We start from the raw sequence: 18,215 nt of genomic DNA on the forward strand, positions 1-18,215 counted from the left end.
GTGCTGCCGCTCCAGCCGCCACGCCGCGTTGCACCGCCGGAGTTCCCCTCGCCCCACCGCCGATCTCGGCGACCGCATCGCGCCGTCGCCCAGCGGATCGGGAGGAGCCCGATCCGGCCGCCTCCCCTGCAGCGCCCGCGTGGGCCCCTCCTCGGCCCAGCGTGCCCGCGGCCCAGCAGCGCCAGCCCGCTTCGCCTCCACCTTCCTGGGCTAGGTTCGTGGTAGGCCGCATTCTATTCCCTGCCCCGGGCGTCATTTTGTTCTGTAGCGCTCATGTTGTTTTAATCTGTAAATGACTAAGTCCCCAGATTACAGTATTTTCATGCCATGTTCATGCCATCGCATCTCTGCATCTGTAGCTCCGTTTCGTGCGTGTAATATGTCAAATTGTTCGTTGCAACGAGTACTTAATTTCACTCCATTGCATCATATTCATTTGAGCTCATCTTGATGCCTGAATCATCGTTGTAAGAGTGCTTCATGATGTTTTCTGCTGTCTGTTAACAGAACGAGCTCTTTTGTCATTTTTGCCATGATTGATGTGTGCATCCTATGAGGTTGATGTCTTCATGTGTTTTGAACTATGCTATGTCTTCTTTACAGAGATGTTTACCATGTATTTTTGTGATCAATGTGGTGACTAGCACAAGCATGCAAACTAGGCATCATGATGTTGCTGATTTTAGTTCCTGTTCTGCTGTTATTTTGATGCCATGTAAACTTGATGCTACAGAGTGATCCATGCATATTTTGGGATACTTCAGTAAGGGTGTTTGAAACATGTGGTTATTGTCTATCCATTCATGCCCTTTGTTGCAATTATGGAATAGTCTAGCATGTCATTTGAGTGCTCTACTTTTGCTTCAAAATGTTTCCTGACAGATTGTTTACGTGTTATTCAATTTTGCCAAGGTTGCTATAGTTGATCCTTGCATGCTATGGACTTGTTCTTGACTTGGTTTGTTTAACAAACATGTCTTCTTGATGATGCTATACTTATCTTGTCATGCAATGACTTATGGTGAGCGTTTCGAGCTTGTTGAGTAGTGTTCATGATGTTGCTGTTTTGCTAGGCTGAATCTGTTATTTTGTGATGCTATATAAACATGTTGCCACTAATCATTCTATGCATAATCTGGAGATGTTCTATAAACATGTTTTGATCTACATGTTATGCCCTATCCATCCATGCCCCTGGTTGCATTTATAGCTTGATGTAGATTATTCATATCTTGCTCCAAATTTGCTTCATAATGTTGCTGTCAGCCTGTTAACATTAAGTTCAGTTGTTACCATGTGTTTTGCTAGTGTTCCATGCACCCTATGGCCTTGCTATTGCCATTCTTAGCTTCACAAACATGCCTTCTTACTGTTGGTTGCCTTGCCATGCCATGTATTTCTCTGTGGTGAGTGGTACAAGCTCATCTACATGCCTTCATAATTCTGTTCCTGCCATGTATGAATCTGTAATATAACTTGCTATGTTTACGTGGGTGCCATCATATTTTCTGATCCTTTTTAGCTTATGGTCAGTAAGGGACTTTTGATCTATGCAATTAGTAGATTCATGCCATGCCTTTGTTTGCCATGATAAGTTCCTGTAATATGTTGTTTGATAGCTCTGAACATTGCATCATGATGTTATTTTCTGCAAAGTCTGGAATTGTTATAAGTTGCAATCTTACCATGTGTGTTTGAGCATGTTCTAGTGATTTCTGGAGATAGCTCAGTGTTCATGTTTTGTTATGCTTTACCTGTACATCATGCCCATGTCTTTTGTTTTCATGTTGAGATGCTGTAGCTTATTGTTTTGATGCTTGCAATATGCCTAGTTGCTGTTTTGGACAGCTTGTCCTTTAAACTTGTTTCATGTGTGTGTGTTGAACCGTAGCTCCGTTTTGAGTGTGCTCTATATGTAACTTGCTTAGAATTGCATGTAGCTTCATATTATCATGTTGCATCCTTGTTTTGAGGTGTTTGCTTGATGTTTGTATGCATTTTGCATCAATGCCATGTTTAACTTGTTTTGCTCATATCTTCTAGGCCGTAGCTCCGAACTAAATGAACTTTATATGTAACTTGACTAGAATCTCGTGTAGATCATCTTTGTGCATCTTAACTTGATGTTTAACTACTTGAAGATAAGGTTTATTCAGATCTGGACCAATTTCGAAATATGCATATGAGGACTTACCGGAATTGTTATATGTTGTTCCCGGCCTCATTTAAACTTGTCTTGATGTGTTGCTCTTGTTTGCATCATCTCTTGCCATGAGTAGCTTCATGTAGCTTTGTCATGCATCATACTTGTTGTGCATCTTGCCTTGATCATGTGTGGTGTGTTTACTATGTTGTGTGCTTCTTTTCGATAGTTTCTGTTTCGTTGCGATCGTGAGGATTCGTTCGTCTACGCTTGGCTCGGCTTCATCCATTTGTCTTCTTCATGGACTCGTTCTTCTTCCTTGCGGGATTTCAGGCAAGATGACCGCTACCCTGGATCTCACTGCTATCATTGCTATGCTAGTTGATTCGTTCTATCGCTATGCTGCGCTACCTATCACCTGTTTATCAAGCCCTCCCATAATTGCCATGTCAGCCTCTAACCTTTGACACCTTTTGTTGGGGAACGTAGTAATTTCAAAAAAATTCCTACGTACACGCAAGATCATGGTGATGGCATAGCAACGAGAGGGGAGAGTGTTGTCCACGTACCCTCGTAGACCGTAAGCGGAAGCGTTAGCACAACACGGTTGATGTAGTCGTACGTCTCCATGATCCGACCGATCCAAGCACCGAACATACGGCACCTCCGAGTTCAGCACACGTTCAGCTCGATGACGATCCCCGGGCTCCGATCTAGCAAAGCTTCGGGGATGAGTTCCGTCAGCACGACGGCGTGGTGACGATGATGATGCTCTACCGGCGCAGGGCTTCGCCTAAACTCCGTGACGATACGACCGAGGTGGAATATGGTGGAGGGGGGCACCGCACACGGCTAAGGAACGATCCGTAGATCAACTTGTGTCTCTATGGGGTGCCCCCCGCCACCGTATATAAAGAAGCCAGGGGGGAGGAGGCTGCCGACCAAGGAGGGCGCGCCAAGGGGGGAGACCTACTCCCACCGGGAGTAGGACTCTCCTAGTTGGAATAGGAGAAGGGGGGAAAGAGGAGGAAGAGGGGAAGGAAAAGGGGGGCGCCGCCCCCCTTCCCTTGTCCTATTCGGACTAGGAAGGGGAGTGGCGCGCGGCCCCCTCCTGCCTCCTTCCCTCTTCTCCCTCGAGGCCCATGTAGGCCCAACAACCCCCCTGGGAGTTCCGGTAACCTCCCGGTACTCCGGTAAAATGCCGATTTCACCCGGAACGATTCCGATGTCCAAATATAGGCTTACAATATATCGATCTTTATGTCTCGACCATTTCGAGACTCCTCGTTACGTCCGTGATCACATCCGGGACTCCGAACAAACTTCGGTACATCAAAACTGATAAACTCATAATAAAACTGTCATCGTAACGTTAAGCGTGCGGACCCTACGGGTTAGAGAACTATGTAGACATGACCTAGAACTATTCTCGGTCAATAACCAATAGAGGAACCTGGATGCCCATATTGGTTCCTACATATTCTACGAAGATCTTTATCGGTCAAACCACATAACAACATATGTTGTTCCCTTTGTCATCGGTATGTTACTTGCCCGAGATTTGATCGTCGGTATCCAATACCTAGTTCAATCTCATTACCGGCAAGTCTCTTTACTCGCTCCGTAATGCATCATCCCGTAACCAACTCATTTGGTCACATTGCTTGCAAGGCTTATAATGATGTGCATTACCGAGAGGGCCCAGAGATACCTCTCCGACAATCGGAGTGACAAAACCTAATCTGGAAATATGCCAACTCAACATGTACCTTCAGAGACACCTGTAGTACTCCTTTATTCACCCAGTTACGTTGTGATGTTTGGCAGTACCCAAAGTGTTCCTCCGGTAAACGGGAGTTGCATAATTCTCATAGTTACAGGAACATGTATAAGTCATGAAGAAAGCAATAGCAATATACTAAACGATCAATTGCTAGGCTAACGGAATGGGTCATGTCAATCACATCATTCTCCTAATGATGTGATCCCATTAATCAAATGACAACACATGTCTATGTTTAGGAAACACAACCATCTTTGATTAATGAGCTAGTCAAGTAGAGGCATACTAGTGACTATATGTTTGTCTATGTATTCACACATGTATCATGTTTCCGGTTAATACAATTCTAACATGAATAATAAACATTTATCATGATATGAGGAAATAAATAATAACTTTATTATTGCCTCTAGGGCATATTTCCTTCAGTCTCCCACTTGCACTAGAGTCAATAATCTAGATTACATAGTAATGATTCTAACACCCATGGAGTCTTGGTGTTGATCAGGTTTTGCTCGTGAGAGTGGCTTAGTCAACGGGTCTGCAACATTCAGATCCGTATGTATCTTGCAAATCTCTATGTCTCCCACTTGGACTTGGTCCTGAATGGAATTGAAGTGTCTCTTGATGTGCTTGGTCCTCTTGTGAAATCTGGATTCCTTTGCCAAGGCAATTGCATCAGTATTGTCACAGAAGATTTTCATTGGTCCCGATGCACTAGGTATGACACCTAGATCGGAAATGAACTCCTTCATCCAGACTCCTTCATTTGCTGCTTCCGAAGCAGCTATGTACTCCGCTTCACATGTAAATCCCGCCACGACGCTTTGTTTAGAACTGCACCAACTTACAGCTCCACCGTTTAATAAAAACACGTATCCGGTTTGCGATTTAGAATCGTCCAGATCAGTGTCAAAGCTTGCATCGACGTAACCATTTACGACTAGCTCTTTGTCACCTCCATATACGAGAAACATATCCTTAGTCCTTTTCAGGTATTTCAGGATGTTCTTGACCGCTGTCCAGTGATCCACTCCTGGATTACTTTGGTACCTTCCTGCCAAGCTTATTGCTAAGCATACGTCAGGTCTGGTACACAGCATTGCATACATGATAGAGTCTATGGCTGAAGCATAGGGAACATCTTTCATTTTCTCTCTATCTTCTACTGTGGTCGGGCATTGAGTTTGACTCAACTTCACACCTTGTAGTATAGGCAAGAACCCTTTCTTTGCCTGATCCATTTTGAACTTTTTAAAAAATTTATCAAGGTATGTGCTTTGTGAAAGTCCTATTAAGCGTCTTGATCTATCTCTATAGATCTTGATGCCCAATATGTAGGCAGCTTCACCGAGGTCTTCCATTGAAAAACTTTTATTCAAGTATCCCTTTATGCTATCCAGAAATTCTATATCATTTCCAATTAATAATTTGTCATCTACATATAATATCAAAAATGCTACAGAGCTCCCACTCACTTTCTTGTAAATACAGGCTTCTCCAAAAGTCTGTATAAAACCATATGCTTTGATCACACTATCAAAGCGTTTATTCCAACTCCGAGATGCTTGCACCAATCCATAAATGGAACGCTGGAGCTTGCACACTTTGTTAGCACCTTTTGGATCAACAAAACCTTCTGGCTGCATCATATACAACTCTTCTTCCAGAAATCCATTCAAGAATGCAGTTTTGACATCCATTTGCCAAATTTCATAATCATGAAATGCAGCGATAGCTAACATGATTCGGACAGACTTAAGCATCGCTATGGGTGAGAAAGTCTCATCGTAGTCAACACCTTGAACTTGTCGAAAACCTTTCGCAACATGTCGAGCTTTATAGACAGTTACATTACCATCAGCGTCAGTCTTCTTCTTAAAGATCCATTTATTCTCAATTGCTTGCCGATCATCGGGCAAGTCAACCAAAGTCCATACTTTGTTTTCATACATGGATCCCATCTCAGATTTCATGGCCTCTAGCCATTTTGCGGAATCTGGGCTCATCATCGCTTCCTCATAGTTCGTAGGTTCATCATGGTCAAGTAACATGACTTCCAGAATTGGATTACCGTACCACTCTGGTGCGGATCTTACTCTGGTAGACCTACGAGGTTCAGTAGAACTTGATCTGAAGTTTCATGATCAATATCATTAGCTTCCTCACTAATTGGTGTAGTTGTCATAGGAACCGCTTCTTGTGATGAACTACTTTCCAATAAGGGAGTAGATACAGTTATCTCATCAAGTTCTACTTTCCTCCCACTCACTTCTTTCGAGAGAAACTCCTTCTCTAGAAAGGATCCGATTTTAGCAACGAAAATCTTGCCCTCAGATCTGTGATAGAAGGTGTACCCAATAGTCTCTTTTGTGTATCCTATGAAGACACATTTCTCCGATTTGGGTTCGAGCTTATCTGGTTGAAGTTTCTTCACATAAGCATCGCAGCCCCAAACTTTAAGAAACGACAACTTTGGTTTCTTGCCAAACCACAGTTCATAAGGCGTTGTCTCAACGAATTTTGATGGTGCCCTATTTAACGTGAATGCGGCCATCTCTAAAGCATAACCCCAAAACGATAGCGGTAAATTAGTAAGAGACATCATAGATCGCACCATATCTAGTAAAGTACGATTACGATGTTCGGACACACCATTTCGTTGTGGTGTTCCGGGTGGCGTGAGTTGCGAAACTATTCCGCATTGTTTCAAGTGTAGACCAAACTCGTAACTCAAATATTCTCCTCCACGATCAGATCGTAGAAATTTTATTTTCTTGTTACGATGATTTTCCACTTCACTCTGAAATTCTTTGAACTTTTCAAATGTTTCAGACTTGTGTTTCATCAAGTAGATATACCCATATCTGCTCAAATCATCTGTGAAGGTGAGAAAATAACGATACCCGCCGCGAGCCTCAACATTCATTGGACCACAAACATCAGTATGTATGATTTCCAACAAATCAGCTGCTCGCTCCATAGTTCCGGAGAACGGCGTTTTAGTCATCTTGCCCATGAGGCACGGTTCGCAAGTACCAAGTGATTCATAATCAAGTGATTCCAAAAGCCCATCAGTATGGAGTTTCTTCATGCGCTTTACACCGATATGACCTAAACGGCAGTGCCACAAATAAGTTGCACTATCGTTATCAACTCTGCATCTTTTGGTTTCAACACTATGAATATGTGTATCACTACTATCGAGATTCAATAAAAATAGACCACTTTTCAAGGGTGCATGACCATAAAAGATATTAGTCATATAAATAGAACAACCATTATTCTCTGATTTAAATGAATAACCGTCTCGCATCAAACAAGATCCAGATATAATGTTCATGCTCAACGCTGGCACCAAATAACAATTATTTAGGTCTAAAACTAATCCCGATGGTAGATGTAGAGGTAGCGTGCCGACCGCGATCACATCGACTTTGGAACCATTTCCCACGCGCATCGTCACCTCGTCCTTAGCCAATCTTCGCTTAATCCGTAGTCCCTGTTTCGAGTTGCAAATATTAGCAATAGAACCAGTATCAAATACCCAGGTGCTACTGTGAGCATTAGTAAGGTACACATCAATAACATGTATATCACATATACCTTTGTTCACTTTGCCATCCTTCTTATCCACCAAATACTTGGGGCAGTTCCGCTTCCAGTGTCCAGTCTGCTTGCAGTAGAAGCACTCAGTTTCAGGCTTAGGTCCAGACTTGGGTTTCTTCTCTTGAGAAGCAACTTGCTTGTTGTTCTTTTTGAAGTTCCCCTTCTTCTTCCCTTTGCCCTTTTTCTTGAAACTGGTGGTCTTGTTAACCATCAACACTTGATGCTCCTTCTTGATTTCTACCTCCGCGGCTTTTAGCATCGCGAAGAGCTCGGGAATAGTCTTGTTCATCCCTTGCATATTATAGTTCATCACGAAGCTCTTGTAGCTTGGTGGTAGTGATTGAAGAATTTTGTCAATGACACTATCATCAGGAAGATTAACTCCCAGTTGAATCAAGTGATTATTATACCCAGACATTTTGAGTATATGTTCACTGACAGAACTATTCTCCTCCATCTTGCAGCTATAGAACTTATTGTAGACTTCATATCTCTCAATCCGGGCATTTGCTTGAAATATTAACTTCAACTCCTGGAACATCTCATATGCTCCATGACGTTCAAAACGTCGTTGAAGACCCAGTTCTAAGCCGTAAAGCATGGCACACTGAACTATCGAGTAGTCATCAGCTTTGCTCTGCCAGACGTTCTTAACGTCGTCAGTTGCATCAGCAGCAGGCCTGGCACCCAGCGGTGCTTCCAGGATGTAACTTTTCTGTGCAGCAATGAGGATAATCCTCAGGTTACGGACCCAGTCCGTGTAATTGCTACCATCATCTTTCAACTTTGCTTTCTCAAGAAACGCATTAAAATTCAACGGAACAACAGCACGAGCCATCTATCTACAAACAAACATAGACAAGCAAAATACTATCAGGTACTAAGTTCATGATAAATTTAAGTTCAATTAATCATATTACTTAAGAACTCCCACTTAGACAGACATCTCTCTAGTCATCTAAGTGATCACGTGATCCAAATCAACTAAACCACGTCCGATCATCACGTGAGATGGAGTAGTTTCAATGGTGAACATCACTATGTTGATCATATCTACTATATGATTCACGTTCGACCTTTCGGTCTCCGTGTTCTGAGGCCATATCTGTATATGCTAGGCTTGTCAAGTATGACCTGAGTATTCCGCGTGTGCAACTGTTTTGCACCCGTTGTATTTGAACGTAGAGCCTATCACACCCGATCATCACGTGGTGTCTCAGCACGAAGAACTTTTGCAACGGTGCATACTCAGGGAGAACACTTCTTGATTATTAGTGAGAGATCATCTTAAAATGCTACCGTCAATCAAAGCACGATAAGATGCATAAAGGATAAACATCACATGCAATCAATATAAGTGATATGATACGGCCATCATCATCTTGAGCTTGTGATCTCCATCTTCGAAGCACCGTCGTGATCACCATCGTCACCGGCGCTACACCTTGATCTCCATCATAGCATCGTTGTCGTTACGCCATCTATTGCTTCTACGACTATCGCTACCGCTTAGAGATAAAGTAAAGCAATTACAGGGTGTTTGCATTTCATACAATAAAGCAACAACCATATGGCTCCTGCCAGTTGCCGATAACTTCGGTTACAAAACATGATCATCTCATACAATAAAATATAGCATCACGTCTTGACCATATCACATCACAACATGCCCTGCAAAAACAAGTTAGACGTCCTCTACTTTGTTGTTGCAAATTTTACGTGGCTGCTACGGGCTTTAGCAAGAACCGTTCTTACCTACGCATAAAAACCACAACGATAGTTCGTCAAGTTGGTGCTATTTTAACCTTCGCAAGGACCGGGCGTAGCCACACTTGATTCAGCTAAAGTGAGAGAGACAGACACCCGCCGGCCACCTTTAAGCATGAGTGCTCGTAACGGTGAAACCAGTCTCGCGTAAGCATACGCGTAATGTCGGTCCGGGCCGCTTCATCTCACAATACCGCCGAACCAAAGTATGACATGCTGGTAAGCAGTATGACTTGTATCGCCCACAACTCACTTGTGTTCTACTCGTGCATATAACATCAATGCATAAAACCTAGGCTCGGATGCCACTGTTGGGGAACGTAGTAATTTCAAAAAAATTCCTACATACACGCAAGATCATGGTGATGGCATAGCAACGAGAGGGGAGAGTGTTGTCCACGTACCCTCGTAGACCATAAGCAGAAGCGTTAGCACAACGCGGTTGATGTAGTCGTACGTCTCCACGATCCGACCGATCCAAGCACCGAACGTACGGCACCTCCGAGTTCAGCACACTTCAGCTCGATGACGATCCCCGGGCTCCGATCCAGCAAAGCTTCGGGGATGAGTTCCGTCAGCACGACGGCGTGGTGACAATGATGATGCTCTACCGGCGCAGGGCTTCGCCTAAACTCCGCGACGATATGACCGAGGTGGAATATGGTGGAGGGGGGCACCGCACACGGCTAAGGAACGATCCGTAGATCAACTTGTGTGTCTATGGGGTGCCCCCCGCCCCCGTATATAAAGGAGCCAGGGGGGAGGAGGCAGCCGGCCAAGGAGGGCGCGCCAAAGGGGGATTCCTACTCCCACCGGGAGTAGGACTCCCTTCTTTCCTAGTTGGAATAGGAGAAGGGGGGAAAGAGGAGGAAGAGGGGAAGGAAAGGGGGGGCGCCGCCCCCCTTCCCTTGTCCTATTCGGACTAGGAAGGGGAGGGGCACGCGGCCCCCTCCTGCCTCCTTCCCTCTTCTCCCTTGAGGCCCATGTAGGCCCAATAACCCCCCGGGGGTTCCGATAACCTCTCGGTACTCCAGTAAAATGCCGATTTCACCCGGAATGATTCCGATGTCCAAATATAGGCTTCCAATATATCGATCTTTATGTCTCGACCATCTCGAGACTCCTCGTTACGTTCGTGATCACATCCGGGACTCCGAACAAACTTCGGTACATCAAAACTTATAAACTCATAATAAAACTGTCATCGTAACGTTAAGCGTGCGGACCCTACGGGTTCGAGAACTATGTAGACATGACCTAGAACTATTCTGGGTCAATAACAAATAGCGGAACCTGGATGCCCATATTGGTTCCTACATATTCTACGAAGATCTTTATCGGTCAAACCGCATAACAACATACGTTGTTCCCTTTGTCATCGGTATGTTACTTGCCCGAGATTTGATCATCGGTATCCAATACCTAGTTCAATCTCGTTACCGGCAAATCTATTTACTCATTCTGTAATGCATCATCCCGTAACCAACTCATTTGGTCACATTGCTTGCAAGGCTTATAATGATGTGCATTACCGAGAGGGCCCAGAGATACCTCTCCGACAATTGGAGTGACAAAACCTAATCTCGAAATACGCCAACTCAACATGTACCTTCAGAGACACCTGTAGTACTCCTTTATAATCACCCAGTTACATTGTGACATTTGGTAGTACCCAAAGTGTTCCTGCGGTAAACGGGAGTTGCATAATTCTCATAGTTACAGGAACATGTATAAGTCATGAAGAAAGCAATAGCAATATACTAAACGATCAATTGCTAGGCTAACGGAATGGGTCATGTCAATCACATCATTCTCCTAATGATGTGATCCCATTAATCAAATGACAACACATGTCTATGGTTAGGAAACACAGCCATCTTTGATTAATGAGCTAGTCAAGTAGAGGCATACTAGTGACTATATGTTTGTCTATGTATTCACACATGTATCATGTTTCCGGTTAATACAATTCTAGCATGAATAATAAACATTTATCATGATATGAGGAAATAAATAATAACTTTATTATTGCCTCTAGGGCATATTTCCTTCACCTTTCCTATGCAAACCGTTGATTGGCTATGTTACCGCTTTGCTCAGCCCTCTTATAGCGTTGCTAGTTGCAGGTGAAGTTGAAGATTTCTCCATGGTGGACAGTTTTTTGGTTGGGATATCACAATATCTCTTATATTATTAATGCATCTATATACTTGGTAAAGGGTGGAAGACTCGGCCTTTTGCCTGGTGCTTTGTTCCACTCTTGCCGCCCTAGTTTCCGTCATACCGATGTTATGTTCCCGGATTTTGCGTTCCTTACGCGGTCGGGTGATTTATGGGACCTCCTTGACAGTTCGATTTGAATAAAACTCCTCCAGCAAGGCCCAACCTTGGTTTTACCATTTGCCTCACCACCACCTATCCCTTTCCCTTGGGTCGGCCAACCCGAGGGTCATCTTTATTTTAGCCCCCCGGGCCAGTGCTTGTGTAAGTGTTGGTCCGAACCGAGTAGACTGCGGGGCCCCCTCGGGGAACTCGAGGTTTGGTTTTACTCGTAGGATGTCTCATCCGGTGTTGCCCTAAGAACGATATATGTGCAGCTCCTATCGGGATTGTCAGCGCATCGGCCGGCTTTGCTGGTCTTGTTTTACCATTGTCGAAATGTCTTGTAAACTGGGATTCTGAGTCTGATCGGGTCTTCCTGGGAGAAGGTTTATTCCTTCGTTGATCGCAAGAGCTTATCATGGGCTAAGTTGGGACACCCCTACAGGGTATAATCTTTCGAAAGCCGTGCCTGCGGTTATAGGCAGATGGGAATTTGTTAATGTCCGGTTGTAGATAACTTGACACCAGATCCGAATTAAAATGCATCAACCGCGTGTGTAGCCGTGATGGTCTCTTCTCGGTGGAGTCCGGGAAGTGAACACGGTTTCCGGGTTATGTTTGACGTAAGTAGGAGTTCAGGATCACTTCTTGATCATTGCTAGTTGACGACCGTTCCTTTTGCTCTCTTCTCGCTCTTATTTGCGTATGTTAGCCACCATATCATGCTTAGTTGCTGCTGCAGCCTCACCACTTTACCCCTTCCTTTCGCTTTAAGCTTTGCTAGTCTTGATACCCATGGTAATGGGATTGCTGAGTCCTCGTGGCTCATAGATTACTACAACAACAGTTGCAGGTACAGGTTTATGCGATGATCATGACGCGAGAGCGATGCTTGCTTGCATTGAGTTCTTCTTCTGCTTCTTCTTCGATCAGGGATAGGTTTCAGGTCGGCAGCCTGGGCTAGCAGGGTGGATGTGTTTGAGTTTCTGTTTGTGATTCATCCGTAGTCGGATGTTGATCTTATGTATGATGATGTTGTATTCGTGTGGCATTGTATGCCTTATGTATGTATCCCCATCTATTATGTAATGTTGATGTAATGATATCCACCTTGCAAAAGCGTTTCAATATGCGGGTCTATCCTTGGTGGGACCTTCGAGTTCCTTTTGGATAGGGTCGCATATTGGGCGTGACACCAACAAGGAAAGGAGGAGTCCTATTCCCGATGGGAGTAGGACTCCCCCCTTGGCGCGCCCTCCTCCTAGGCCGGCCGCCTCCCCCTTGCTCCTTTATATACGGGGGCAGGGGGGCACCTCTAGACACAACAATTGATCCCTTGGATCTCTTAGCCGTGTGCGGTGCCCCCCCTCCACCATAATCCACCTCGATAATATCATAGCGGTGCTTAGGAGAAGCCGTGTGTCGGTAGAACATCTTCATTCTCATCACACCGTCGTGCTGACGGAACTCTCCCTCAAAGCTTGGCTGGATCGGAGTTCGAGGGACGACATCAAGTTGAACGTGTGCAGAATTCGGAGGTGCCGTGCGTTCGGTACTTGATCGGTCGGATCGTGAAGACGTACGACTACATAAACCGCGTTGTGATAACGCTTCCGCTTTCGGTGTACGAGGGTACGTGGACACACTCTCCCCTCTCGTTGCTATGCATCACCATGATCTTGCGTGTGCGTAGGTATTTTTTTGAAATTACTACGTTCCCCAACAGTTTTGGTACTAGGAAGGACAATACGTCGATCTATTGATAGCACGAAATTTGATAGATGCGCATGCACTCGTTGGTAGAATAGAGACTAGAGATGAGATTAGATGCGAAGCAACGTCTACTTCTTTATAATCGAAGAAGAAGAAAGAAGTGTGCAAGTTCGAGAAGCCGCATATCAACAATCAAGACATATATAAGATATTAATCCAACTAGTAGGAGCAGTTATGGAAGTTGGATATCTTCCAAAATGTCTAATTGTCGTTCTTGTTTCCTTTGGTCTTGCTCTCCTAGCGAAGAATTGACGAATGTACTCCAATGTATCAAAATGTTGTTTATGAAATAAGAGAAATGTGGCCAAAGAAAATACATACGAGTACCAGCCGGCCATGGCGGACCAGCTGCGTTGGACGCACTGTCAGCGCATTCAGGAAAATAGTCTGACGTCATCTCATTGCCCTACCTAAACAGACAAAATCCACACAAAACGAACATCTGTTTGAAATCGTGCGTTGGAGTTGGCCTAATAGCTGATACAAAACTTTGCAAGAGGTACTCCCTCTGTCCGCGAATAAGTATACATCTAGCTTTTGTTCTAAGTCAAAGTTTTAAAGTTTCGACCAACTTTATAGGGAAAAGTAACAACATTCATGGCACAAACTAGTATCACTAGATACATTTTGAATTGCACTTTTATAATATACCAATCTGATATCGTACTCCCTCCGTTTCAAATTACTCGTCGTGATTTTAGTTCAAATTTCAACTAAAACCACGACAACTAATTTGGAACGGAGGGAGTATATGTTACTATTTTTTTCTACAAAATTGATCAAAATTATAAAACTTTGACTTGAAACAAAGATAGATGTACACTTATTCGGACGGTGGGAGTACAACTATATCTTTGCCAATGCGTTGTAGGCGCAGTTGAAAAAAGAAATCCAGATCCAAAAGACAAGGCAAACGATGAACGAAATTACTAGTTAAGGAGTACCCGTTGCCAAGATCACTCCAACTCCCTCAGGTTGCAACAAGCGGCGCGCTGCATGTGCTCCACTTGTCGCAACCTTGGAATTTTCCCTTTTTTCGTAGATCTGTTTATTCAAAATGTTTTATCTCCTAAACCATGCGTCCAAATCTCGAACCGCTTTCGTCGTTGGATTCCTCGCGTCAAGATCTTCAAAACTAGATCCCATGTTGATAGGTTTTGACGAACTTTTTTTTCACGAAAAAAATCGGACGAAAAATCCGGACAAAAAACCGAACCAGGAGCACGAGTTTTTTCCCTTTCCGAAAAAGGCAAGCCCGTGCTTCTCACGAAATCATAACCGTGCCTCTCGCGGAAGCAAAACCGTGACTCTCGTAAAAAGAAAAAAAAAGGAATGCGTTTTTTTCTGTTTTCGAGGAGGGACGACCGTGACTCTCGCGAAAGCAATACCGTGACTCTTGCGAAAGAAAGAAAACAGAAAACACGTTTTTTTTCGTTTTCGAGAGGCATGGCCGTGACTCTCGCGAAAGCACAACCGTGCCTTTCGCGGAAGCAAAACCGTGACTCTCGCGAAAGGGAAAAAACAGAAAACGCGTTTTTTTCGTTTTCGAGAGGCACGGCCCTGACTCTCGCGAAAGAAAAAAAACGCATTTTTCTGCTAAAAAAAGTTCAATTTTTTTTGTCGAAAAGCCAGGGAAGACCAGTGAAAAACCAAAACGTAGAAAAAACCCGCTTGAAAAGCCGAAAACGCGTGCGTAAAAATAAAAAATACAATGAAAGCGCCCAGTGCGCGATAGGTGACGAATGGCTAAGAGCGCGCCAAGTGGCGCTGCTCGTTGCGAGGCTCCCGAAGGAGCGCTAGTTAAGTTGCTCAACGATGAATGACGACGGTCTCTGTCCATTGACCTTAGGGCATGTACAATGGTTCTATCTTACGAATGCCACATAGGATAAATGATGAGGTGGAGGAGAGAGAAATCATAAGAAAAGGTTTGTCTTCTCTTATTTAAGAGAAGACAAGAGATGACCTCTTTTGCACAATATATCTCACCATATTTTTAGGAATAGCTAGTTATTTTTGAAACACGGTCCCTTAGGGCTCGATTCATTAAAAAAGGTCGAAGAGAGGTGCCCAGTTAATTAACGGAAACCGGGCGAAAACCGTCAACATGTCCGCAAAAACAAGGCACACAGGGCGACCTGGCAACCCACACAAGAACGCACACACGCCGTCGAAGAGAAAACCACGAACAAGCGTCGAGGCCTGCGTCGGTCGATGCCAAACAGTCCACCGCACACGCTGACGACCAGGCAGACACACGCCAACGACATCGGAATAGCTAGTTATTGAAGATAAGGTTAAAAGATGATCCATTCTAGGCATATTTTCTTTGGCATCTTTAAATTACATGCAAGACTTAAGATACGACTATCTTATCAACCATTGTATCCTTATCCGCTCCAGAAGACCCGCGCGTAGCAGCTTCTCTGATGGTCACACGTGTCGCCCATCTGCCCGTACAGGACTCCGTCCTCCGGGTCCATCCCATGCCTTCCTGTCTGAGCGAGCGGCAGCCCGCAGTCCCGAACGCAATTGGCTACGTGCGGCCATGCATGAAGCAACGATGTGGTGCCTGCCTGCCACACGTAGGCGGCGAGCGCCAGGGTGGAAGCGCCTCCCTCAGACGTGTCACCCGCGTACGGAGCACTATTTCCTAGGTGGAGGTCGAGTCTGACACTCCAAAATCCAACTTCCCGTCTTTCTTCTCCATCGCGGTAGTAAAATCTTTCCATCCTACGTAAATTTTAGTAGCATTTTTAGAGAGAATAGAATCTGCCTTTAACCAACTCTTTGTCCATCGGTGACCTTTTTTTCTTCGCACGATCGAACATGCAAGAATGTATATATACCAGCGCTATATATATACACCTTTCTCTCTCTAACACACACATAACTAAGGTCCTCAGCATATATCTTCCTGCGCTTGCGTACACCGCAGCTGCTGATTGATCTTGCCGGCCGGCGGAGGAGGTAGACGAAGATGCTGGGCGGCGGCGTGTCCTTCTCCTTCAGCGACGTGCTGACCATCTGCGGGCTGCTGGCGGTGCAGTGCATCTTCGGTCTCTACATGATGTTCCTCAACCGGCTACTCGTAGCCGGCGTCCCGTCGCTCTTCATCATCGTCGTCGCATGCGCCGCCTCCTCCGTCGTCGTTCTCCCCTTCGCCATCGCCCTCGAGAGGAAGAAATGGCCCAAGCGCTGGAGCCCCATGTTGGTAATCCAGCTCGTTATGATCTCCCTTGGAGGGTAAGAAACATAAAGAATCAATCGTAACCTTCCACGCATACTGCAGTTTATCTTTGCTCTTGATTTGATAGCTAGGCAGTCTTCATCATAAATGCTTCTAATAAAGTTGTACGAGTACGTATAACTGTTTATTTTGATAAATTTAGATTTGCCAATAGCTATAGGTTTCAAAGTATTAAAATACTTTAGATTTTCATACATCATTATGTTCTCAAATTATCTGCAATTCTCTTAATTAGTTAACTCGGATCAAGCCTTCACCAAGTATTTATGATGATGATTGACATTTACCCCTACATGGTTACTTGTTCATACACTACCGGAACAGGGCCCTATGACGACGGCCATATCTGTGCCGCCGGCCACCGTCGGCCTTGTCAGGGCTATGCCGACAGCCATATCTAGGCCGTCGGCGTAATAAAGCAGTCGGGCTATCCAGACATATGCCGACGGCCCCCGTCGGCCCAGAAAGGCCGTCGGCTTACCCAAACTTACGCCTACAGCGGCCGTCGACATATCTTGGTCGTCGGCATAGTTGCGGGCCCGACGATCCCGCCGTGCCGTGCGGCTAACGGCGTCCAATCTATGCCGACGGCCGAGGCGGGAGGCCGTCGGCATAGATGCCCTTACCACGTCATCGATCAAAGGCGCACCGACCACCACCTATGCCGACGGCTGCCGTCGGCATAGATGCCACATCATCGATCCGCAGCGCGCCGGCCATCTGCCCTATGCCGCAGCTATGCCGACGGCTTTGCCGTCGGCATAGTTTTTTTTTTCTTTTTTCCTTTTTTTCTTTTTTTTCTTTTTTTCATATCTATATTTTTTTCATAGTTTTTTTTTTCTTTTTTTACCACGTCATCGATCTTTTTATCATAGTTCCCTTATCCACTTCCCGGTCACCCCCTCCACTTGTTATTTTTTTCTTTTTTTCATAGCTATATTTTATGTTTTCTTAAATATTATTATTTGACTAACTTACATATAGTACGTGTTGACAACCGGGTGGTGTTGTGGCATGTCCGAAGAGGCGGTATGCGTCTCCGGTGCGTGGCCTCCCTCACGGACGGCGCCGCCGCCCGAACTTGGAGGGGGGAAACGGACGCGTCGGGTCTACACGAAGTGGATTTAGCTGTGGGTTTGGCCCGGATGTTGCTCCCGGGTGTCCCTCTTGGCTGACCCGACACAACCGGGTGGAGAGGTCCACTGGTCAAAGCCCGTCCGTGGGAAGTCAAAGGGCTAGATCTCGTGGTGAAACGCTAAAGGATTAGGCGGGACGGGGGCCCTGGGGGTAGCAATGCCACTGGAGCATCGTACCGGGCCCTCATACATGCGGGGTGGTGTTGTGGCATGTCCAAAGAGGCGACACGCGTCTCCGGGGCGTGGCCAACCTCATGGACGGCCCCGCCGCCGGCACCGGTAGGGGGGAAACGGACGCGTCGGGTGTACACGAAGTGGATGTAGCTGTGAGTTTGGCCCGGATGTTGCTCCCGGGTGTCCCTATGGGCCGAACTAACACAACCGGTTGGAGAGGTCCACTGGTCAAAGCCCGTCCGTGGGAAGTCAAAGGG

General features: G+C 45.3%; 1 protein-coding gene across 1 annotated transcript in view; it reads left to right on the top strand.

Annotated features, from left to right (window-relative positions):
* Positions 1-16,310: 16,310 nt before the first annotated feature.
* LOC123162841 (WAT1-related protein At5g47470-like) overlaps positions 16,311-18,215 on the top strand; it is a 32,173-nt gene continuing 30,268 nt past the window's right edge. The window contains exon 1 of the mRNA XM_044580596.1: positions 16,311-16,644. Within this exon, the coding sequence (XP_044436531.1) occupies positions 16,379-16,644 (266 nt within the window). The 5' untranslated portion in view covers positions 16,311-16,378. The remainder of the gene's footprint in view (positions 16,645-18,215) is intronic.

Source organism: Triticum aestivum, chromosome 7B, assembly GCF_018294505.1.
Source record: "Triticum aestivum cultivar Chinese Spring chromosome 7B, IWGSC CS RefSeq v2.1, whole genome shotgun sequence".
Taxonomy (NCBI): domain Eukaryota; kingdom Viridiplantae; phylum Streptophyta; class Magnoliopsida; order Poales; family Poaceae; genus Triticum; species Triticum aestivum.